We start from the raw sequence: 25,491 nt of genomic DNA, 5'->3' as shown, positions 1-25,491 counted from the left end.
GAGTGTGGAAAATATTAAGTGTAAATGGCATAAATGAGAAGCTTTTGAATGCCATGAAAAGTATATATGAGGGCATTAGGTGTGCTAAGCCGACTCTGTGCCTTCTTTATTCCTGCACAGGTGTTGACTTTATACACTGGTTTTATTCACCCGTTTAGAGTACAACTCTCGTGGGGGGGGGGCTCCCCACGCACAGCTTTTCTCAATAGGATGGAGTCAAAGGCTTTTTGTCCCATCAACTCTCCTCCTCTTACTGACTCCCTTCAACCTCTGTCTCTTCACCGCACTGTTGCCTCTTTCTCTCTCTTCTATCGCAACTTCAGTGGTTACTGCTTCTCTGAACTGTCTGCTTGCATCCCTCCACCTGTACTAGCAACAAACTCTCATCCCTTTCTGCCCAACTCTCTAATGCAAGAGTTATCCGTTACTCCCAGTCCTTCATTTATACATCATGTCAACTCTGGAACCGTTACTCCCAGTCCTTCATTTATACATCATGTCAGCTCTGGGGGAAAGAGGGAGGGGGAGGCCGAGGATGAGATGGAGGGATGGGGTGGAGAGGTATATGAGAGAGGGGGGTGTGAGTTGGGAGCAGGGGAGTGAAATGGCGGGGGACAGGGCGACTTGGAGGCGATTTGTTTGTGGCCACCCCAAACGGGATTGAGGCGTCTGGCAATAGATAGATAGATAGATAGTCAGCTCTGGAACCGTCTCTCTCTGTTTGTATTTCCTACTTCCTATGATCTCCAGTCTTTCAAACGCAGTGTGTCCAGGCATCTCGAAATGAACGGATCTTGAATTTGGCTCTCTTTTGTATTGTTATTGTTTTTTTCTTGGAAGGAACTTTTGCGGGCTCAGCCTATGGTTCCTTCTTCCTCGCATAAAAAAAAAAAAACTGAAGGCTGCAGTGTGTGTATGGATGGTGAACTGAGTTAATTTTTCTATCTTAATGTTGGATTGAAGCAGGGATGTTTCATGTTTCCATGGTGTTCAGTCTGTATATGGATAGAGTTTTAAGGTAGGGCAGTGGATGTTGGAGCGGCCCTAACGAGAGGGGGTTGCGTTTGGAAACTTCCTGTTCTGTTGTTTGCAGATGATACTGTATTGTTCAGTGAAGATGAAGGGGAACTGCAAGGCATGGTGAATGAGTTTGGGAGAGTGTGTAAGAAACAGAATCTATGGGTGAATAAAGGGAAAAGTAATGTTGTGGTCTTTGAGAGAAATGAAGCCACTGAAGTACAGTGAGGTTGGATGATGAGGAAATGGAAAATGTGAGTGCATTTAAGTACTGTACTTGGGTAGTGTGATGAGTAACGATGGAAGTTTAGAGGGTGGAGTGCTTGAAAAGGTAATGCAAGGGAGAAAGGTTGCTTGTTCTTTGAAAGTAGTGGTAAGGAACAGGGAAGTGAGCATGGAAGTAAAAAAGTTGCTGCATGACAGTATTGTGATACCAACGTATGGAAGTGAAGCTTGGACTTGTTGGATGGACACAAGTCAAGAGTGAGAGCATTGGAAATGAGTTGTTTGAGAGGACCATGTAGAGTTACATGGAGAGACCGACTGACAAATGAGGAAGTGAAGGAGCGTTGTGGTGTGGATGTGGATGTGATAGAAAGCATTAGGAGAGATACATTGAGGTGGTCTGGCCATATGGAGTGGATGGAGAGTGAGAGACTAACGAGGAAAGTGTATGTGAGTGAGGTGGAAGGGGGAAGAGGGAGGGGGAGGCCAAGGATGAGATGGAGGGATGGAGTGGAGAGGTATATTAGAGAAGGGAATGTGAACTGGGAGCAGAGCAATGAAATGGCGGGGGACTGGATGACAAAGAAGCTTTTTGTTTGTGGCCACCCCTTATGGGATTAAGGTGTCTGGTAGTGCTTTTTGTTTGTGGCCACCCCTTATGGGATTAAGGTGTCTGATAATAGATAGATAGATAATCATACTTTACTCACCTAGTGTTGGCATCGATGGAGGGTAGAGTAGTACGCTATGCAGTACAGTGCACTTAATCCCATGTGGTCTGGTGGCAAATGGCTCCAACAAAGATTGCTCCGGAACTGGGGGGGGGGGGGGAGGCACAGGTTAAGAATCAGTATTGGGAGGTAGCCATTGCTTAGGTCACAAGTGCACAGGGCTCAGATACATTCTCACTATGTGACATCCACTTGAGAGACTGAGAGAATGATGGTAGACTTGATGCATTGGGCGGGCTGCTCCCACACTACAGTGCAGCATGATTAGTCAGTGTATTGTGAGGTGTGCCAACACCGATTGGGTCCTGTGTCTGAGCTGGAGGATACATATCACTGCCGAAAAATGCATCGTACCCCTGATTGCTTCTCTTTTCTCAGCCAGAAATTGCCTAATTTTGCTGGATATTGTTTTAATAGAGCTGAGCTAAAAACACCAGATACTGTGTTGGGCCGGATGTTGTGAGGACATAATTGAGTAATTGCTGTACAGGTATAAGTACAAGTGACCGAGTGAAGCTGTCTGGCAGAACTGGGGTATAGTAGTCAGAGCACTAGGGCATGGAGCACTGAGGGGCCACAAGGGAAGTCACAGCACCACAGCATTGAGCAAGGCATGGGGGACCGCAGGCAAAGTCACAGCTTTGGGGCGTAGCCACTGCATAGGTCACAAATGCACATGACACGGTTAGGTTCTCACTATATGGTGTCCACTGGAGAGAATGAGAGGGCGACAGTTGGCTTGGTGCATGAGGTGGGCTGCTTCTGCAACGCATTGTGATTGGCCAGCGCGCGTTGCAGGGTCTGCCTGTGCGCTGATTGGGTCCTTTGTCTGAGCCAGATGATACACATTGCTGCCAAAAAACGCAAAGTAAGTACCACCAATTGGTTCCTGTTTCTGAGCCAGATGTTTCCAGATTTTGCCAGATTGTTTTGCAGTAATAAAGCCGAGTCGAAAGCGCCGGAAAATGCATTAGGATAGAAATTATGATGACAGATCATTGTAAGTCTTCTGTACAATAAGCCCTAGATGTGTAATGGCCCGTTTTGTGACGATTCAGATTTACACTACAGAAGTTTGAAACTGATTCAAGTTACACTCTTATGGTATTAGTACTTACATCAATATTTTGCTGTTCAGAATCATGCAAGTAAAGATAGAATTATAACATGAGCTGCAACAGGAATCGTGTGTACAATGCACCCTCACACAGTGCGAGTTTATGGGCAGCAGAAATCGTGGCATTCTACAATTTCGCGTTGTGTGAACCAAAGAACTTGTGGGAAAATTTGTATGTGGTGAACAGCCCACCCAGGGCTTGGTCTTCATGTCCCCTTCCAGCCAACTCTACCCTGCTAATACTTTGTCTAATAGTACTTCTACTTGGACCAACAAATAGAACACCATGTGCCTTTATTTAAGTGACTTCTGAGCTTGTTAAGAAGGGAGGGGGATGGGTATCCAAGGCTCGGGGCGTCTACTCTAGCCCTGCAGGGTGGAGCGCCCCATTGTCACTCTCACTGTCACTGCTGAGGTCTCCTGGAGGTGCCGTAAAGCTTTCGGAGTCGACAGCTGAGACTATGATGAACAGGTGGGTACTTCTATGATGCTAAAAACGGACCACAGGATGTGAGGTACAATATGTGTTCTCGTGGCAATATGAAAGAGAAGTTTATGTTTACACGAATGTTGGTAGATGACATGCAGGTAGCTGGCCAGCTGCCCACCATTTTGAATCTGGCTCATTGCCAGCCATCTACCTTCGTGTGACTGACTTGCAGTATCCACCCCAACACTCGTAGCAGTGGCAGAAGTCCATTTTTGCCTTGGAATCATACAACCGATTTGCATGTTGGAAAGTTCGATTCGCAGATTTTGTACCGTATTTGATAAAAATAATCATTTTATGGGTTGACCTCGCATTGTAGGTGATTCTCACCATATGAGTTCGCATTGTGTGGAGGTGCAGTGTATTTCATTGGCTGTTTACATGGTTGAGGAAGAAGTTCCACATGGGTTAAGGATGCCAGTGGTGACGCTCTAACCCCACCAAAACACATGAATAGTAGCATTATACTGTATATTGCACATTGTATACAGAAACATTAAAAATGAGTGAAATAAGGACATTGAGTGATTGGTTGTCTAGGTACCACCTGTGTGCATTCTGTGCATCTTTTCAGTAATGAATTAAGTTTCCTTAGTCTCAGTCTAGCCCATGCCAAAATAACATGTGAATAGCAGTGTCATATATCGCACATTGCGTTATTTACTGGCAGTATAACATTGCAAATAAGTGTAATAAAGTCATCAAGTGAATAGCTATACAGGTATGAGCTCTGTGCATTCCATGCAATCATCCTCTTATGACAAAATGTATTTATGTGCCATCAGACATGAACCAGGACAAAAGATCCTAACTTAGTGGATATTGACTTCTTTCAAGAGGGCAAGAAAGAAAAAATACCCAGTCCATGTTTCATTGAAAATAAATGTTGGGTAACTCAAATTTGTTGTATACTGATGATGCAGTGTCTCTTGGAAATACTGGACAAGAGCTTGGTAGACTAGTGCTGAGTTTTGTAGATGTCAGTGAGCGTCATGCCTTGAGGGTAAATGTAGAAAAGAGTAAAGTGATGGTTATCGAGAGGGAAGATGACTCCCAGTGTGATGTTGCAGTGAACGGAGAGAGACTGGAATTGGTGAGAGGGTTCAGATACCTGGGTACAGTGTTAGAATGGAGAGAAATATGTGCAAAAGAAGTGGAAAGTAGAGTGACACAGGGAAGGAAAGTGGCTGGTGCCATGAAGGCCTTGATAAGGAACAGAGGCATGAGTGTTGCAGCTGCACTAGGCTTACATGAAGGAATGTTAGTGAGACTGTGGCATCGCGAAAACGAAAAGTCAAGATTAAGAGCAGTGGAGATGGGTCTGCTGAGGAATGTGTGTGGGATACAGAGAGTGAAAAGGATACGGAAAAATGTGATTCGTGAAAGATGTGGAGTGAGGAAGTCTGTGGACACCAGAATCGAAGAGAATGTACTGAGATGGTTTGGTCATGGGGAGAGATTGGATGACAATAGTGTTAAAAAAGATATATCTGAGCGAATCTGAAAGAGGGTGGAGGTGGGGTAGGCCAAGAAGAATGTGGAGGGATGTGGTGGATGAGTGTGTGAGGAAGTGAGGTATGGAAGTTAGTGAGGCTAAGGGACTGACAAGAGACTGAGCTGGCTGGATGAATTTTATGTGGAAAAGCACACAACCAGGGATTTGGCACTCCTTTTTAATGTGACATCATTCTGATTGGCTCTATCAGATAGGTATAAGTGGAGCTGCAGAATGTTGTGAAATTTTTTGACCTATCTGATGAAGCCAGGATTTTGAGGACTTGAATGGTGAGTGAATGGAAGCATGGCCTATGGAATTGGGCAAACTTTGGCTGTCTGGACATTGCTACTCCTCACCCTTCCCTAGGGTGGGAAACCAGGTCTGGATGATGATGATGATGATGACAAGAGCCAAAATAAAAGAAGATAATTCATGGCAATAAATTGCAAGAGGCAAAGATTCGACCACACGAATTGGTGATTAGACACTGACAGTAGCGGTAGCTGGGATGTGGCTGTATGCTCCTGTCACGAATCAAATTCGAGACATTTCCCTTTTGTGAGAAGCCACGAACTATTAGTGGAAAACTCACTGTGTATCGCTCAGTTAACCGTTTCTCTCTCCATTTCGGGGTATACTTTTCAAAACATTCGTCACTGTTTCAGAAGTGACCGATTTAATGCACGTCACTAAGTGCTCTACTGAGTGATACTATTGTTTCTTTATTGTTCGCCCCTGCTTGCCTCAACCGTTAGAAAAATGCGGCCTAGTGCTCCGCGTTTCTTTCCCACGACTTAAGCAGTCGAGTGTTTCCTGTGACGGAGTGAGGTCCTGTGCTCCAGCAGTGGAGAGTAGAGAGAGGTCAGCTAGCACCCAAACTCCACTAGACCACGGTTCTTCAGTGCTCCCACCTTGAATTGGGTGATACACAGCATTCATCAACCAGTATTTCATTTTTGTATTTTCCTAGGTTTAAGAGTTTAATTAAGGTGTTTTTCCTAGGCGTAAGAATTTAGCTCGAGTGAGTGAGTGAGTGCGATCTCATTAATTTGATTTTGAATTGTAACCTTTATTTTGTAATCAATAAATTTAACAGTTCTTTTTCATGAGCTTAATGTAAAGTAAACTCTTGTTTCATTTCTCCATAATTAAGCTTATTTTCCATATAGCTCCTAGCTTGCATAAACGTTTTGCCATTCATAACTGGTACTTAGGCCAGTTTTGTTGTATTAAGCTTAAAATCCGTTGTGCCACCTAGGAGTTAAGCATCAGCAAGAACCTGATATTATTATTAGTATTATTTATTGTCAGGGGTGAAGTAACTTTCTCCAGAGGCTAACAGTACTAATTCAACATTTGTGAGTAATTAGTCTCTGCTGTGTACTGTTGAGAAAGTTTATAAATTCTCGTTCTTAGAGAATCGTACGCAAGCCAGCGTAAAGTAATCGTTGCTTGATGTAGCAAGACAATCATTGTTCCTGCTCTTCAGTATTATTGAACATTAGTATCAATTAAATAATATTTAGCAATTATTTCAAAAACACAGTGATATAAAAAAAAAAACCGTGACAGCTCCAGCTGATGGACTCATTTCATTTTTAATAGTTTTATATTTTTTAACATTGCCACAACATGACCTTTGATTATGTTGTTAAAAATCCAGTGGCAGATCATTATTCATTTAGTAATACTGGTATGTCGAAGGGGAGGTAGTGGAAATGGTAAGATGCTCCCTAGACTGGTTGCTGTCGGACGTATGCCTCCCAGCTCTGTTATTAACTATCTCGGTGTTGAGTGCCCAACCTATCTCAGACAATTACCATCACAGTCACCTTGTTTTGGTATATTGTGAAGAGATATCACAGTGCTACAGCTTACTATAAGTGTGTGTTGGCCAGGTGTTAGGCCGGCATGGAATCTTCCATGACCGATCTCGCCACTCAAGACATTCATATGGACCTCACCTCTGCTGCCAAAGTGGTCACCGCCCCTGGCAAGAGGGTGCGGTCGATCTGCGCCACCAGCGATGAGGGCGGGGCCTCTGCAAAGTAGATTCAGCCTTCCTTCCCAAAAAGCAATGTCACCAACGAATCAAGGAGCCTTGTGTACATTGCAAGGTCAGCAGACAACTCTCCTGTTTTTTTGTTTTTTTTTCCCTGCAGGCTACTGGATGCCATCAAGTTACCACTGGGCAAGTACTATATTAAGGGGTCTCTTAGGGTTTAGGTAGAGTCAGCCATTAGATTTTGTGTATCTACTGATGTGGCCAAAGTGACTGTGCTGCCTGAGTCACTCACCCAGCTGGGAGACTAGCCTATCAGGTGCCGGATGGCTTGCTCACCATCCAGTGGTGAGTTTTCTTATGGAAAAATTGGGCCTGTCACCCTTGATATCTCTGAGGAGGAACTATTGTGTCACCTTTGTTGCCTGACTACAGTTCCTCCCAGCTAGTGAAGGTCATCCGCCTCGTGGTCTATCCTCGTGGTGGTGAAAATGCAGTGGCAGCCAGGGTAGTGCAGCACAAATTCAGGAGCCCCCTGCTGGAGCAGGTTATCTTTGGACACTCTTGCTACACCGTGGGGACTTACATTTTTCCCATCCTGAGGTGCTACACGTGCCATCTCTTTGGGCATGGCAGTCTCGTGTAAGAACAAAGTTAATTGCTCTAGGTGTAGTAGATTCCATCCTTGCAAGTCCCCATCAGGTGGTCAGTGTTCCATTGACCCCTAAAGCTTTTTCTGCAGTGGTGCCCACACTTACCCAGTCTGGCACCAGGTACTTGCCATCCATGAAGCTACCAGAACAAGCCCTTCGACCCAGCCTGACGTCAGCATCTGTCTGCGTGTCCTCAGTCCATCCGAATGCACCACTCCCAGCTCTATCCCCTTGACGGTGTCTACTGTTTCTAGGTGGACTTCCCAGCCTGTCTAGGAGCACAATGGTGGTCAGCAACTGCTTTTCAGCTTTGGTAAACCTTACTGGAACATCTGGTGGAGAGTTCTCTGTGGAACCCAGTGAGGTGGAATGCAAAATTGTGGTGTCCTTCCACCCAGCCTCTCAATCAGCAGTGTTGCTCCATTCTGCCCCTTCTCCCAAGCCCTGTCGTCAACATACACGCCCAACATGGATCTCATCCCCCCGTGCCGCACAAGACCCCTCAGGTCCCTCCATCCAGTCTGATGTTTTGCCTGGTATGTCAGACAGTTCTACATTGCCACTGGATACTACTCTGGCCCCCTGTTCTACCAAGCGACATGTTCCACCCAGCTGTCTTAAGACAGCCACTGCACCTGGTGATTCTCCTGCTTCTCCACGTCGGCCCATACCAAGGGGAACCTCCTTAGCTTCCTCCCTTGCCAACCTCTCGAATGTTCATTCCTCAGTCCTTTGTGGACCTCCTGCTAATAGCCCTATCCATGTACAGAAATGGACAGTCCATTATTGATATCTTTGTCAGGTTCTTGCCCTGGCTCCTCTCCCTCCTCTCCTCCCTGTGATGGCCTCTCCACCTCTCTGCAGATTCCCTCTCTGGAATGCCAGGTCCCTTCTTCGGAAAACTTCTGATTTTAAACAAATGGTAGTGGACCTTGTCCCAGATGTTTTTGGTCTCTGTGAGACTTCGCTTTCCCCATATCATCGTCTGTCACTCTGGGGTTTTACCATCTCTCAGGCTGATCATCAGGGTGTAGGGGGTGGTCTAGTTGTTGTGGTCAGGGAGGACGTGCCCAGCTCTGTTCTGCCCCTGACCCGGCCCCCTCGGGGGGTGTTGGAAGTTCTTGCAGTCCTCCATTCCCTTGCGACAGGTTGGATCACAGTGGTTGTTTGCTACAACCCTTGTAAGAACATTGGCCTAGACAAACTCCTGGCCTATCAAGACCAGCTTCCTTCACCCTGCCTCCTTCTAGGTGATATTAACCCTTTCAGGTCTCCTGGCCACTATAGTGGCTTTCTCGATAGGGGTCCCCTAGCCACTTCCATGGCAGCATATTTAGGCATGAATGAAAACTGTTGTGTGAGGCTGGTGACTGAAATAAGGATACAACCCATTCCCCAGGCCCGTCTGCTTCTACCAGGCATGTGTAGATCACAATATTTTAGTTTACACAGTGTGGGAAGAGCTAATAATGGTGGGGGGGTTGGGTTGCACGTATTGGTTCTATTATACTGTTGATCTGGTAATATTTTTTACTATTTTTGTATCAGTCAGTTCATTTAGCAAAAAAATATTGTTTGCAATATATTTTTACTGCTCTGGAGGATACATAGCTCTCTCCTCCCTCCTCCCTTTCATATCCCCCTACCTCCCACCGATCCCCCACCCCTCTATCTCCCACCCTTCCACCCTCCACTCCCTCCAATCCCCTACCCCCTACATCCTCCACCCTCCTGACTCGCATCGATCCCCCACCCCTCTGCCTCCCACCCTCCACCCTGTACTCTTCCTCCAATCCCCCACCCCTGCCTCCCGCTTACGCACATAGCTGCCGCGTCACAAGCAAGCAAGAGATTTCCGCGTTGTATGTCTCAATATTTATTCATTTCCTGGGTGTTAGAGTGTCTGATTGAGGGAAAATAAATACAGATTTATGATTTTAGGTTTCTTAGGTTGTTTCTGTAGCCTTTTATACACGTACCATGCATTGATTTGTTACCAGGCAGACATACACGTGCAGCGTGTGTTGCCTTTTTCACTGACACATTATTGTTCGTATGCTTACTTTTTTCTGATTTATACTTCATGAGTGTCTCACATTTCCTGGTTATACATATAACACCATCAATTTTGAGAAATAATAAATATTTGATCACTGTCTCTACTGCTGCCTGTAAGTACACAGGATGATATAGTTAGCAACAATGAAATAAACATGTACATACAAAAGGCATGCTTGTAGGCTTACCCCCATGTCCTAACCCCCACAGCCTTGGACAGTACTAAGCAAAATAAGAGCAAAGTAAAATAAATTAGTAGTAACTAGTAAGTAAGTGATAGTTTTATAAGGATCTTGTAACTGTTTAGTTTGCTGTTTGTAATGAAAACATCTCAATAATCATTCACAAATCACTTGAGATATAATGTACATTTATTAGTGCACTGTTTTTTATGGAAAAACATGGAAACAAACAGTGCAATCATATCGCCTATGCAGCAAGAAATCACCTACCCACCGAAATGGCAATACTCACCTCACTACCACACACCACTTGCTACGTAACTGCCCATCATTTTTGGAGCACTTGTATGGCAACTAGAGCTCTAATGTTTTATAGGCAAATGTGTATTACTTCCTTGTGCATAAATATGATATTTTTTTCTTTATTTGCAAACCTTGGCTTAAAAAAAATTAATGCATCTGTCAAACATGACCTTGGAACCTATTTGAGACCTGAAGGGGTTAATGCCAGATATCCCCATTGGGATTCTTTCCTGGTGCAGGGATCTGGCAACAGGTCAGGATCTTCCATTTTCCAGTTTCTCTTGGAGAACGGTCAATTTTCCCTGCTCACCCCGTTGGGGTTACAGACCCAAATAGTCCTCCACTCAGGCCTTCCTTCCACACATGACCTCTGTGTGAGGGACTCTGTTTTTGGTGGCTCAGCCATTTGGACTGGCCCATATTTGGGGTGTGACAAACTTTCAGTTATCCTAGATGTCCCTGTCCTTCCTCCACCCTACCCTACTCTGCCTCATCTTCATTGGATCCTCCCATGAGGCTCCTGTCCTCCTTTATGGCAACCTATGGTGACACTGGAGCTTTGCCAGGAGGACCCTTGGATGAGAGAGTGGCAGCCTTTGCTTCCTTTGTGATTGCAGCAGATGAGGTGACCTTCTGCAAGTCCTCAGCACATCCCCAAGGCACTGCTGCAGTTCCTTGATGGTTGGGGGACTGCACCAGGGTCATCCGTGCTAGGCGGTCTTCTTGGAATGCCTGGCAAAGGTTTCCCTGCCCTAGCCACTGCGACCTCCACAGTCACAAGGATGTGGAATGCAAGAGAACTCTTAACTGAGCTCGGTGTGCTGCCTGGTCTGCTTTCTGCTTGACCTTCTTGATCTCCAGCTCACCATCCCAGACTTGGTCCTTCATTCAGGCAATGAAGGGTCTCCCTACCACCCACTTGTACCCCCTGGTAAAGGAAGGCAACCTTCTGGTAGGATTCCAGGGCAAGGCTGCCTTCTTGGCCACCTTTGTCAGGTCTTAATTTGGTGCCTCTGCTCCATTTCCAGGCCCCCAGCGGTTGCTCAAAGTCATTCGGGCAGGTATCGCCTCCTCCCCCCCTGTAAGCTTAGCCTCCTCCCTTACCCATGCAGAGCTTTCTTTGCTCTGTGAACTCTACTACCAAAGGAAGCATGTGGCCTGGATTTTGTCCCCAGTGAGTTTTTGGTACATCTCTCCCTCCCCAATCAGGTTTCTATCATAAATATATTAAATAACAGTTGGGCATCAGGGATCTTCCCATCATGCAGGAAAACCTCTCACCTCCTCTCTTCCCCAACCTGGAGAGGAACTCTTCTTCTCCGGCTTCGTACAGGCCGATAGCATTGCTATCCAATGTTGGGAAGGTCTTTGAGAGGTTGGCGTGCCATTGGCTCTCCTAGTGGCTGGAGCATGGCTACCACCTGTCTTAGGTTCAGTGTGGATTCCGCCCTGGGAGGGGGACAGCTGGTGTCCTCCTCCAGTTTGATCATCATATCCACTAGACATTGTCATCAGCAGATACTCCTGGCAGTCTTTGTGGATCTCCAGGGGACCTTTGATTCTACCTCTCATGATGGGATACTGTACAAGTTGTGTCGTCTTGGAGTCACGGGGTCTGCATTTGCCTGGATAAGAAGCTTTTTGGAAGAGTGATCCTTCAGTGTTTCCCTTGGGGGTACTTACTCCTTCCCCACCCCAGTCAGGCAGGAAGTACCACAGGGATCAGTTCTCAGGCCCCGCCTTTTTGATGTGTTGCTGTCCTACTTTCTTCAGGCTTCTGGAGTTTCCGTCATAGCTTATGCTGATGATGTTTCCATCCTATGCAGCACTACCTCATTATGGGAGACCCAACATCATCTCCAGGAAGCTTTTGCCACCTGGGCTACGGACTGGGGATTAATAATTAAACTGCCGCATGCCAGCTATTTTTACCCTTATGGGTCACCTCTGTGCTGTTTTTTTTTTTTCTAAAATGATAGATTTTGATGTGAAAACAACGAATTTCACCATTAAAATACTCACCAAAGCTCGGAAATGGGTTTTATTGAGTCATGCATACTCGTATACAGGTATTCCTGCTCTTTCACGCTCACCACGTAGGTGAGAGAAAGACGTTTTCTATGTAAGGTAGACTCAGGTATTTATATTGGGAAGGTATAGCAATGTTCAGTACACTTTCCTGATTACTTATTACTTCAACATCTGTCACAATTTGCATGTCTGTCTCACTGTGAATACATTGTCTTACACTAACTTGAAGATAGGTACAACTTGACTTCACTATGTAAAGTCCTGGCACTTACAAGAAGGTATTTACAACTTGACTTCACTATGTACAGTCCTTACACTTACAAGAAAATTTTTACAACTTGATTTCACTATGTACTGTATAGTCCTTACACTTACAGGAAAATATTTACAACATGCCTTCACTATGTACGGCACTGGATGAGGCACACAGGCAGAGTGAGGCAGAGCGAGCGTGAGGGGGGAGCGAGTGGGTGTATGGTCTTAACCGTTTGGGGCATGGTAGAGGAACAGTTACCATACATCCCTGACAATTTTTACCTGCAAATCCTGAAAAATGCGGTCACAGTGAATTTTTTAATTTTAAGCCGTTTTAAAACACCGCTGGCACTGACCACAGATTTTCGTCACACCTTTTTAAAATGGCACTGGCTCATGGCAGATTAATGCACACAAGAGTGCTCTCCTTTGCTTCAGCCATTTGAAGCTCCCTTTTATGCTGAGGGTTCAGCTTGCAGGAAAATCTCTCACCCTACAGACTTGGCACAAGGTTATGGGCGCCTTCATCTGGATGGCCCCCATCTCACCTGGGACCCCCATATCAACCCTCTTCAGCCAGCATGCCTTAGGCGCCTGGACATTATGAAGTGTATAACGGGTTTGCTGGGGTGCTGATCAAAGCACTATCCTCCTTCATTCGCAGCAGAATTTCAGATGGTTCCTCACTTTATGGGTCGGCAGCACAGACCCACCCAAAAAAGTTGTATGTCATCCAGAACATGCACTCCGCATAGCCCTAGGTGATGCCCCTCGCCATCTATCGCATGGATTAGGTTTGTCGGCTGCTCCACTGCATTTCTACCTTACCCTCCAACCACCTGGTCTCCTCTCTCTAATGCCTCCCCACAGTCCTTCCCAAGCCCCCAAACGGTCACGAGTGCAGTTACCGTTCAGTCTCTGCAGCATCCAGGCTTCCCAAACCTTATCCCTCTACCTCCCCAGGCCTGCTACAGTGGCCCTTGTCCCCCTGTGGATGGACTTGCCTCCACTTATGTCTCCCTGTCTCCCAGTGCCATTCCTGAAGTAAGCGGATGCATTCTTGGCACGGCAGCCCTTCTCTAGCATGGACTCCTCTTTTCTTAAGGACTCCTTTAGAATGTACACAGATGGGTCCCCCCATTTTCCTTTGCCTCGGTGGCCTACTTTGAGGACCCTTCCTCATGCCAAACTTGGACTTTCAGTGGGCAGTATTAGGTCCCGACCACGGAGCTCCTAACCAATTTCCAGGCTGTTGAGTTTGAACGAACCTTTTTCCACCCCTACCAGTGGTTTTATATACTGACTTCCAGTCTTCACTTACCTTCTTTGTCTCAGATCGTCCACTGACTCATGTCAGGCTTGTCCATGCTATTTTGGAGCACCTCCCTCCTTGCAACAACTCCCTGGCACTTCCACCTTCAATGGATTCCCTCACATGTAAGCATCCATGGCAATGACACTGCACATGCAGTAGCAAGGTGGTCACTGGCCTCCAACACATTGGTATATGTGGCACCTGATACCACTGCTTTCCGTAACCTTGCACACAGTGGCTGCATGTCTTACTGGAATTCAAACCTGGCGACCAACCTCCCTGACTCCCACCTGGGGCGTTTTTGCTCTGACTCCTCTGGACACCCTTGAGCTTGCCATCCTCTTTGGGATTTTGATGTTGCCATCACCAGCTTATGGTTGGGTTGCACAGGCCTGGCAGGTCACTTGTACCATTTGGATATGATGAGCACCCTTGGTGCCGGTGGTGTTCCGAGGTTGAAGAAACTTTAGAACGTTTCATGCTGTGGTGCCCTAGGTTGCACTCCTTCACATTTGAGAGATCATCTGGTATCTCTGGGAGTTTTTAACTTATCACATCCTTGTGGGGGGGAGGGGTAATGGGGACCCTCATTTTTGTCAGTGTTCATGCAGTACACGTCTGACTTCATCCCTAATTCTAGGCAGCTTTCCTGCATATAACAAGAGTCCTAATCACTCTACATTGGAAGGGCATTGGGCCATTGTTTTGGCTGTGTCCCTCAAACCCACAAGAAGAAGTGGAAATGGCAAGGTATAGTTTTGTTTGGATTGCTTCTGGTTCAGAGGAAGGAATAAGAAATGAAAAATAAACCAAAAAAACGTTATTTTTTGTTTATGTAGACATCAGTCACCCTTAGCACCATTTTATTTTACTCTGTAAGAAGTCCATTTAAATTTGGATTACTTATATTTTTTATGAGGTTGTTACACTGCCAAAGATGTCTAAATTTAATAATCTACTGTACTGTATATCTTCATGGTTAATGCAGTTTTGGTTAACATTGCAGGTTCCCAGATGCAGTTGACTGCATTGCTAGATGCCCCACTATGTAGTGTTTACTGTCTTTTATCCATTAATTTACATTGGGGATCATGGTTTCTTTCCCAGATGTGCTGTTCAACACCTTAGAAGGAAACAGATACAAGGTTGCCTACCAGGAGAACCAGAATGGAACTCGATTACAGATCCAGTGTTTGGTAATGTTGGCCTTTACACTTGCTTTGCTTAGAGTTCCATGAAACCACCACCACCACCACATGCTTGTGCCTTTGTGACCTGCTTCCTCCTTGGAACCCCCAAACTAGGGATTATAGAAATGCTTTCAGGTTATCTGCACATATATCATTCTCTCAGACACTCCTTTTCCTTTTCCTTCCCTTTTGCCAATTTACAGTTCCACTCTTTTGTTCCATGAACACATAAGTTCGGCCTCTACCAACAATAGCTTGATTTAACACTGACATCCTTTTAGCATCCTGTTTATGGGAATTCTTTATGTATGTCCATATCATCTCAGTGTATTCCTTTTATCCACTTAGCAGTTTTGCATCTCACTCATGTAAATCTATTTTTTATTCCAAACCACCCATGAACTTCACTATTACTGTATTTACACCATCCATTCTTACTGTCCCTGCAGCTATTCTGAGAAAGGTGATTTCTATAGTTTGTAACCTATACAGTTTTCTGTCACTTACTGAATATATTTCAATCCCATTATGGGAATGTCAGCAATAAAACTTCTTATCCAGGGCTCTTTTTAACCTTTATACTAAACCTCCTACCCATCATACTAACCCTCCCACCTTTCAAACTATGACTGAGCTTTCCACTTACGCTTCTCCCTTCATGTGGCCATTCCTTAATCTCACCCTCCATTTTGCCATGTTTACGCCCTACAGCTCCAAGATACTTTAATGCTATCAACCTCTTCATGCATTTCACCTACTGTCTAAACTCGCAGTTCCCTGTGTTTCCTTTCTCTACTCTGTACTGCCTCCCCAAATCTATTGTTTCACATTCTTTTCATTTTCATACCATTACTGTATCTTACTTTTCCTTACATTCCCTTTTAGTTTGCTTCTTGTGCAAACCATATCAGTCTCACTTACTACCTTATGCAGATCACTAACATTTTTCCATCAAAACAGCATTGTCATAACATAGGCAGGTTAACCCCTTAATGCCCGCCGTTGTCAAACGACGGCATACAGTACGAGTGCCCTACTTGGCAAATGAGCCCGATAAGAAAACAAATGAAGTTATGAGAAGGGAACAAAGGTCAGTGGTATGTTTACACAAACCTACTCTACCATCCCAAGCACTCAGGCAGTCAGTTCATCTCACACGTTATCACCCGTTGGTTTACATGTTATTGGCAAGTATGTAGTCATTTGATGAAGTTTTCTGCAAAGCATAGTGAATCACAAGATGGGTTTAGGATGCTGACAAACATACCGCTAGGTGCACCAGATGATTCTCGTCACATCTGTAAGAACTGATTTTCGAAATTCAAAAAAATGGTCCCAGGGTCAGCCTGTGGTTCATTGAGGAGTTAAAAGACTTTATTCATTTCCATTTAACTACAGTTTTGGTCCTATAACTGCTGTTGCCATTTTCAGCTCTTTCATTATGTATATACTGGTATGTTTACTGAACATATATACAGTAGAGTCGCGATTTAAGTCCAAGTGAAACAAAGATTTTACAATAACACAGGCATTTAATTTCTCCCATAATTATATAATATCACGGTAATACCACTCAATTGTGCGAGAGAAACTGTGGGAAATGGGTGTTTTGGTATTAGATTTCCAGATACAACCTGTGTGTTATGCTTTTGTCAGTCACTGACTGGTTTCCTCGACCCAACCCAACCCATGTGACCCCCGTACAGCCTGCTCAGCCCTGCTGCCTACCTCAGTGTTATGTGAACAGTTGCTGGGATGAGTAGTTATTTGCTTATATCCTTGCTCCTCATTTCCTCTCAGAACTCTGAGCACGTGGTTCCAGCCTAACTTTAGTTATGCCTAAGCACCCTGAAAGCGCTATGAACACAAGAAAAGCATTTATTCTAAATGAAAACTTAAAATTGTTGGACCAAGTAGTGCATGGTGTTAGAGCATAAATGCAAATGATCTGACAGATTAAATGAGTTGGGATGTTTACAGTGTGAATAGTTTTCTTTGTTGGAAAAAAAAAGTTAATGATGAAGGAGCAGTAAAATTCATGTATTCGCCTTTAGTGCAATGAGTGTGAAAAAAAGACGAAATAAAAAAGGCTTGGTGCTCGATCTCTGTTATGAACTGACGGTCTTTGGTCAAGTAAGTTCGGATCTTATGATACGTGAAGACACTACGTGTTGACATAAATAGGTGAGATAATTATTTGATTTGAGTTCTTGTGAATTATACTGTCATACAAATTACATTGCTTGGCTGACTTGTATATTTTTCACGATTACTGCATTTGTGTGTATCTGAGAAGCGAGATATGCATCACTCCACACTGGCGACTTCTTTATAGTTTCTTCTTTTTTTTTATCCTTTATTGTTGATGACTAGTGGCTTTCAGAAAGTTTCATACTGTATTTTTTTTTTTTTAATGAGTGCCGAAAGGGATTCGTGATGAAATATGCATGATGCTTTGCGACAGTTATTCACATGTTGTTTAGGTCAAGTTTTTGTGTGATTTCTAATGAGGACTTTCAAGAGGATTAGTGGCAATCCTTGATGATCAAAATTTTTATGGGGAGTATTAGGGGTGTAAAACTATTCGGTTAGCTAGGTTAGAATGCAGTAGCTATGCACTGATGTGTCCAGTTGGTGAGGTCGTATGCAAAAACACTGTCTTCGGTGTCTTAAGGCAGATGTATTTGTAATAATCTATTTTTAAATATATTTTTAACGAAAAATATTAGGCTCCTAGAACCTAACCATCTATTGTACATGTAAATATATGTCATGTTTTAGCGCGAAATCAGTTTTGTGAGGTTCTGCATAACCTATCTTGTGTTGTATGAAGACTTTTCTGTGTGTATATATACAGTGGAATTTCAAATTTCGACAGATTAGAATTCGATGAATCAAATTTCGATTCATTTTGCAGTGGTCTGCCTACCTTACTTTACGATGCAAAGTTGCATATTTCGATGCTGTCAGAGCCAGACTCCAACCAAAACAAGCAAAGATAATATTTTTGATGTCAACCAAAATGCTAGAAGTGAAGGAAAATTATAAGAAAAAATATGAGCCTAACCTAATATCGTATGTGACTTGCTGTCAGGGCCAGACTCCAACCAAAACAAGCAAAGATAATATTTTTGATGTGAACCAAAATGCTAGAAGTGAAGGAAAATTATAAGAATAAGTATGAGCCTAACCTAATATTGTATGTGACGTGTGTCAAGAAGCGAATGAAAATCAACATCATTTATTCATACAGTATATGAAGCATACGATGATATGGTTCCGAGACAATTCACTGTCAAGTCAATTCGCCCGTCAGATAATTCCCTGTCAGAACATGAACGATTTCCTGTCAGGACAATTCGCACCCTGGACGATTCCCTGTCATTCTGTAAATATACTTATAATTAACTAATCAGTTGTGTAGATTGGCTTGGGAAGAGGGAAGGGTTCCAGAGGACTGGAAATCAGGTATAATTGTTCCTCTGTACAAAGGAAAAGGGGAGAGAGAAGTATGTGGTAACCATAGGGGTATTTGCCTTCTTAGTGTGACTGGTAAAATATATGGTAGAATACTCATTGATAGGGTTAGGCATATGACAGAGGAGCTAGTTGGAGAAGAACAAGGGGGATTTAGGAAGGGAAAAGGGTGTGTAGATCAGATATTTGTTCTAAGATGTTTAGTGGAGAAGTATCTAGAGAAGGGAAGGAAAGTGTACGCTGCCTTCATGGACTTGGAGAAAGCTTATGACAGAATAGATAGGAAAGGTATGTGGAAGGTATTAAGAATATATGGAGTGGAGGGGAAATTGTTGAGTGCTGTGAAGAGTATGTACGAGGGAGCTAGGGCTACGGTGCGAGTGGATGGTGAGCTGAGTGAGTTCTTTGATCTCAATGTGGGACTGAAACAGGGGTGCGTAATGTCTCCATGGCTGTTTAATATATATATGGATGGGGTCGTAAAGGAGGTACAAGGTAGGGCAGTGGATGTGGGGGTGGCCCTAATGAATGAGGGTGAGTTTTGGAAGCTTCCGGTGTTGCTATTTGCTGATGATACAGTATTGTTGAGTGAAGATGAATGGGAGTTGCAAGGTTTGGTGAATGAATTTGGGACAGTGTGTAGGAGGAGGAAGCTGAAAGTTAATGTAAACAAAAGTAAAGTTATGGTGTTTGAGAGGAATGAAGTCACAGAGTGTGCAGTGAGGTTGGATGGTGAGGATATGGAGAATGTGAGTGCATTCAAGTACTTGGGTAGTGTGATGAGTAAGGATGGAACTTTGGGGGATGAAGTACGTGAAAGGGTACAGCAGGGAAGGAAGGTTGTTGGCACACTGAAAGCAGTGATGAGAAATAGGGAGGTGAGTATGGAAGTTAAGAAGTCACTGCATGATGGTGTTGTGATCCCTACCCTGACGTATGGAAGCGAGGCGTGGACCTTGCAAGAGGGGAACAAGTCAAGAGTGAGAGCAGTGGAAATGAGTTACTTGAGAGGAGCATGTGGAGTGACATGGAGGGACAGGTTGACGAATGAAGAAGTGAAGGAACGTTGTGGGGTAGATGTGGATCTGGTTGAAAAGATTAGGAGAAATACACTGAGGTGGTTTGGACATGTGGAGAGGATGGAGAATGAAAGACTGACTAAGAGGGTGTATGTAGGTGAGGTGGAGGGAGGGAGAGGGAGGGGTAGACCGAGGATGAGGTGGAGGGATGGAGTTGAGAGGTATATGAGGGAGGGGGGGGTGAGTTGGGGGGAGGGGAGTCAAATGGTGGGTGACAGAGTGACTTGGAGGCGTTTTGTCTGCGGCCACCCTTTGCGGGATTAGGGCGTCGGGCTATAGATAGATAGATAGATAGTTCATTAATAACTCGAAGATATAACAAGAGAAATTAAAGGAAGAGAATCAGTTCTAGAAATACTAAAACAAAATGAGTTACAGATGGTAGCAAATACTATACAGTAGGCAGAATACTGAAACGAAGAGAAGTACGGTAATTATGAGTATAAGGAGCAACATAGAAATGAACAATAGAGACTGAGAAAAAAAATAGTCATGTTGTTTAAGGACAAGAGCTCCCAGATGAGAGTAGGCACCAACAACAACAAGCCATGTGCAAGGCGATTCTCTATTGTCGGCGGCCATCTTGCAACTGTCCTGCCAGCAGCTAGCCCTGTACAGCCAAGTACTGCACTTTCAGCCTGTACATTCCACATGTGGACATGCATTTCACTGCAATTTAGTTGTATGTATTTTCTTTGTATTTGCGTCAGAACTTACCTGTTTCAAGATGGCAAGCAAGTGTGGTTCTTTGGGTAGCAGTGGTAATGGATGAGAGCAGCCTGGCTTCTCTAAATCTTCGCAGCCAAAGGAGAAATGGCAATACAGGAAACGGCAGAAATACACCAAGTATACACTTGCAGACAGTATGGCAATACAATGCAGAACTGCAGTTACTTAACCACAATTATAGTTCATAAAGTTTACAGGGGGTGTGGGCAAAAAATCATGATTTTAGGTAGTTAGGTTGAGAGGCCTCGGACCCAAACTAATTTTTCCCATAAGAAGTTCAGTTTAAATTTCGATGATTTGAATTTCGCTTTGATTTTTAGGTACATATGCCAATCAAAACTTGAGATTCCACTGTATATATACAGTAATCCCTCCAATATCCGACGTAATAGAGCCATAGGCAGGTCCGGATATTGGGCCTCAGCTTCTGGACTTGTACTTATGGACCCTAACCCAGAAAAACACCCATACAACTCCCTCTGGACATGCATAGCACCTATTTAAGACCCAAATCACACCAATAAGGGACATAAAAGACTGAAATAAATGCAAAAGAAGCATAAAATGAGGTTTTTGAGGTAGGTTCATACAATATTCAACATTCTGGGTACTTACAAGTCCCTGGCTCCTGGACTGGTAGTTATGGACCCTAACCTAGCCTAACTCAGAAAAACACCTTCCTACTGCACATGCATAGCACCTAAGACACAGCATATTCACACCAATAAGGGACATAATAGAGTGAAATGAGGTGTTTGAGGTAAGTATAGTATGGAAAATACTGTAGAGTACAGTATGAAACATTCTGCCTACTTACAGCAAGTCCATGGCCATCTCGATGAATAACTGCCTCGTCTCAGACTCTGACAGTAAGAAGGATTTCCTGAAGCACTTGCAGTACACTGTTCATGAAGTCTTGCACTGAACTTAGTCATTCGCTCTCATAAGTCCATTCTCTTCACAGTGCGCACTCTTGTCTAACTTATGCTCCATTGTAACTTAATAAGTGTTGTACTCCACTTTAAGTCTTTCCACTCTTATAACCATTTTCTAAACCAAAAACACACAAGTTAATTTGCATTAAATTTAGTTCAAAAATTGTTTGTCTTTTCACTCACAACAGTAAATCCTTAACACAATGCCATGACGACGAGCGTTCACTCGCGACAAGAGACAGGCGGAAAGTGGGGAGAATGCAGGGGCGCTCTAGCGGATATCGGAGGAATGATGCGCCACAACAAAACTGTCCCCCCCCCCCCCCCCCGGAAATTTTTGCGGTTTTCAGACCATTTTGGGAATACTGGATCCCGGGACGATTATGTCTGGTTAGTGGGGATGTTCGGATAGTGGGCGTTCGGATATTAGAGGGATTACTTATACAGTATATATATGTATATATATATATATATATATATATATATATATATGGTGCGGTGAGGATCTGTCCGTTCTCCCCTTTGGGGCTAAGATGCGAATGAATGTGTTTGAATGGATGAGTAAATGGGGAGTGTGTCGTCCTGTCTCGGCTACCTCCCTTTCTTTGGGGGAAGCAGCCTAGGTATATAGATAGATAGATAGACATTTATATATATATATATATATATACAGTATATATATATATATATATATATATATATATTGCATATATATATCCCTGTTTCAATCCAACCTTCAAATAGAAAAAGCCACTCAGGTCACTATCCACACGCACTGTAACATTAGCACCCTCATACATACTCTTTATGGCATTCAACAACTTCCCTATCTATCTATCTATCTATAGCCCGACGCCCTAATCCCGCAAAGGGTGGCCGCAGACAAAACGCCTCCAAGTCACTCTGTCACCCACCAGTAATCCCGTATGTTTCTCCATGGTTGTTCAATCTGTACGTGGATGGGGTTATAAAAGAGATACAAGGTAGGGCAGTGGATGTTGGAGTGGCCCTAATGAAAGACGGCAGTGTTTGGAAACTACCTGTGCTGTTGTTTGCAGATGATACTGTGTTATTAAGTGAAAACGAAGGGGAGCTGCAAGGCTTGGATGAATTTGGGAGAGCATGTAAGAAACAGAATCTAAAGGTGAATGTAGGGAAGAGTAAAGTTATGGTCTTTGAGAGAGGTGAAGTCAGTGAATGTACAGTGAGGTTGGATGTGAAGGAAATGGAAAATGTGAGTGTGTTTAAGTACTTGGGGAGTGTGATGAGTAAGGATAGAAGTTTAGAGGCTGAAGTGCTTGAAAGGGTACAACAAGGAAGAAAGGTTGCTGGTTCCTTGAAAGCAGTGTTAAAAACAGGGAAGTGAGCATGGAAGTGAAAAAGTTACTACATCACTTTATTGTGATACCAACTCTAACATATGGAAGTGAAGCTTGGACGTTGTTGGAGGGACACAAGTCAAGAGTGAGAGCAGTGGAAATGAGTTATTTAACCCTTTAACCACGGGTGTCATCCCAGAATGACATTGCAAAAACTGGACCAAACCGCGGGTGTCATTCTCGAATGTTTGTGAATATTTTGAATACCGCGCGTTTTTTCCGTGCGCCAATTGTTTCAAGGGAGAGTAGCTATGAGGTTCTTTCACTCCAGCCGACCCGCACCTCCTTCCCCCCACCTCCCACCCCCTGGGCCCCCCACCCCACCCCTGACTAAACACACATCAGTATCTGTCCAGCTGTGTGAGTGACAACACTGCTGATGTGGCAGTGAAGTGCGGGCAATTACAGTGCCTTTTACCTGCCTCAGTGAACACAGAGTGGGTGTTTATCGTATGTGCAGTGTTCATATATGTTTATAGTATTATTATCAGAATGAAGTTGGCATTTGGTAATGGTGTGTGAGCGAAAAATAGTGATTACAACACCGCTGATGTGGCAGTGAAGTGCGGGCAATTACAGTGCCTTTTACCTGCCTCAGTGAACACAGAGTGGGTGTTTATCGTATATGCAGTTTTCATATATGTTTATAGTATTATTATCAGAATGAGGTTGGCATTTGGTAATGGTGTGTGAGCGAAAAATAGTGATTACAACACCGCTGATGTGGCAGTGAAGTGCGGGCAATTACAGTGCCTTTTACCTGCCTCAGTGAACACAGAGTGGGTGTTTATCGTATGTGCAGTGTTCATATATGTTTATAGTATTATTATCAGAATGAGGTTGGCATTTGGTAATGGTGTGTGAGGGAAGGTAATGGTGTGTGAGCGAAAAATAGTGATTTTAGATCGCTCACTTCTAATGGCACTGCCCATCCAGTGATAGTCAACGAAATCATGAATCCTACATCATTGCAAAGCCGAAGGTTAGTACTTTCTAATGGTACCTCATTTTTCGCTCTAGATTTATTCTGTGCAGAGTTATAAAGGTTTAAAGTTTGTTTACATTTTGGCTGGAACCCCCACGGGAGAGGACAGTCGGGGCAAAACAATGCCCGCGGTTAAAGGGTTAAGAGGAGCCTGTGGAGTCACATGGAGAGACAGGCTGACAAATGAGGATATAAAGGAGCGTTGTGGTGTGGATGTGATAGGAAGCGTTAGGAGGAACACACTGAGGTGGTTTGGCCATATGGAGAGGATGGAGAGTGAGAGACTGACAAGGAGAATGTATGTGAAAGAGGTGGAGGGGGGAGAGGGAGGGGGATGCTGAGGATGAGATGGAGGGATGGAGTGGAGAAGTATATGAGAGAGGGGGGTGTGAGTTAGGAGCAGGGCAGTGAAATGACGGGGGACAGGGCGACGTGGAGGCGATTTATTTGTGGCCACCCCATACGGGATTGAGGCGTCTGGCAATAGATAGATAGATAGCATTTATTTTCATTTTACCTGGTCCTCGTTGTTCTGTGTTTTTATGTGAACAATAGACACTTTACATCTGTTAAATGCAATAAGAAACAAAGTAACACCAATAATACTAGGAATAATGATGTTTTACATTAATAATCTTACTAATGATCACTAGGAGTAATGATGCTTTACATTAATAATCTTACTAATGAATACAGTGGTTGCTGCAATAATAAATACAACATAGTGGCGAAAAGCACTTGATAAAGGGTGGCGATTTAAACTCAGTGTTATTTCTGTGGGTTTTCGCCATTATGTCTTGGGTCATACATCACATCCACCAAGTCCACATGAACCTACATACTCTGAGAGACTGTGGGATAGCATTATCTTAATTTTCGACAAGGTGGCGCATGGATATACTCTTGCACGTGGGGCCTCATGTATACATACCTGTGTGTATATATATATATAGAGAGAGAGAGAGAGAGAGAGAGAGAGAAAGAGAGAGGTATAAAGCTTTTAGATCAGATAATGAAGATAATGGAGAGAGGTTTAGAAGGTATGATTTGAGAAAGAGTGAATATTGATGAGATGCAGTTTGGGTTTATGCCAGGTAGGGGGACCACTGATGCCATATTCATTGTTCGACAGCTTCAGGAAAAATATATTGGTAGGAGAAGGGATCTTTATTTTGTTTTTGTTGATTTGGAAAAGGCCTTTGATGGAGTTCTTAGAGAGGTGGTGAAGTGGGCAATGAGAAAGCTTGGCTTGGAGGAGTGGCTGGTTAGGGTAGTTATGGCCATGTATGTGGGTGCTCACACCCAGGTGAGAGTGAATGGAGATTTGAGTGATGAGTTTTCCGTGAATGTTGCTGTGCATCAGGGGTCAGTCTTGAGTCCCATGTTGTTTATCATGGTACTTGAAGCCCTTTCACGTGACTTTAGAAACGGACTCCCATGGGAGTTGTTGTATGCTGATGATTTGGTGTTGATTGCAGAGAATGAAAGGGAGGCGGAGGAAAGGTTTAGGAAGTGGAGAGATGGTATGGGGCAAAAGGGTTTAAGGGTAGATGCAGATAAAACAAAAGTGATGATATCTAGGGTTGGTGGCGGAACTGTCAAAGACGAGGGAGAGTGGCCATGTGCAGTTTGCCACAAGGGTGTGGGAAGTAATTCCATCTTGTGTGGTGTGTGTGATATGTGGGTGCATAAGAGATGTAGAACTTGCAGGTGAATCTCTTGAGTGTGTGGAAGAGTTTTGTTATTTGGGAGACATATTGTGTGCTGGAGGTGGGGCTGGAGCTAGCTCTGTGGCTAAGGTGAGAAGTGGTTGGAAGAAGTTCAGGGAGCTCTTGCCTCT

At 44.0% G+C, this 25,491-nt stretch overlaps 1 protein-coding gene across 1 annotated transcript in view; it reads left to right on the top strand.

Annotated features, from left to right (window-relative positions):
* The window catches only part of LOC145411364 (uncharacterized), a 148,893-nt gene that overhangs the window by 9,491 nt on the left and 113,911 nt on the right, over positions 1-25,491 (top strand). The window contains exon 3 of the mRNA XM_080281392.1: positions 14,985-15,073. Within this exon, the coding sequence (XP_080137518.1) occupies positions 14,985-15,073 (89 nt within the window). The remainder of the gene's footprint in view (positions 1-14,984; positions 15,074-25,491) is intronic.

Source organism: Coenobita brevimanus, chromosome 89 (genome assembly GCF_032717465.1).
Source record: "Coenobita brevimanus isolate Jiangsu-jjx chromosome 89, ASM3271746v2, whole genome shotgun sequence".
NCBI classification, from domain to species: domain Eukaryota; kingdom Metazoa; phylum Arthropoda; class Malacostraca; order Decapoda; family Coenobitidae; genus Coenobita; species Coenobita brevimanus.
This window is presented reverse-complemented; position numbering and strand designations above follow the sequence as displayed.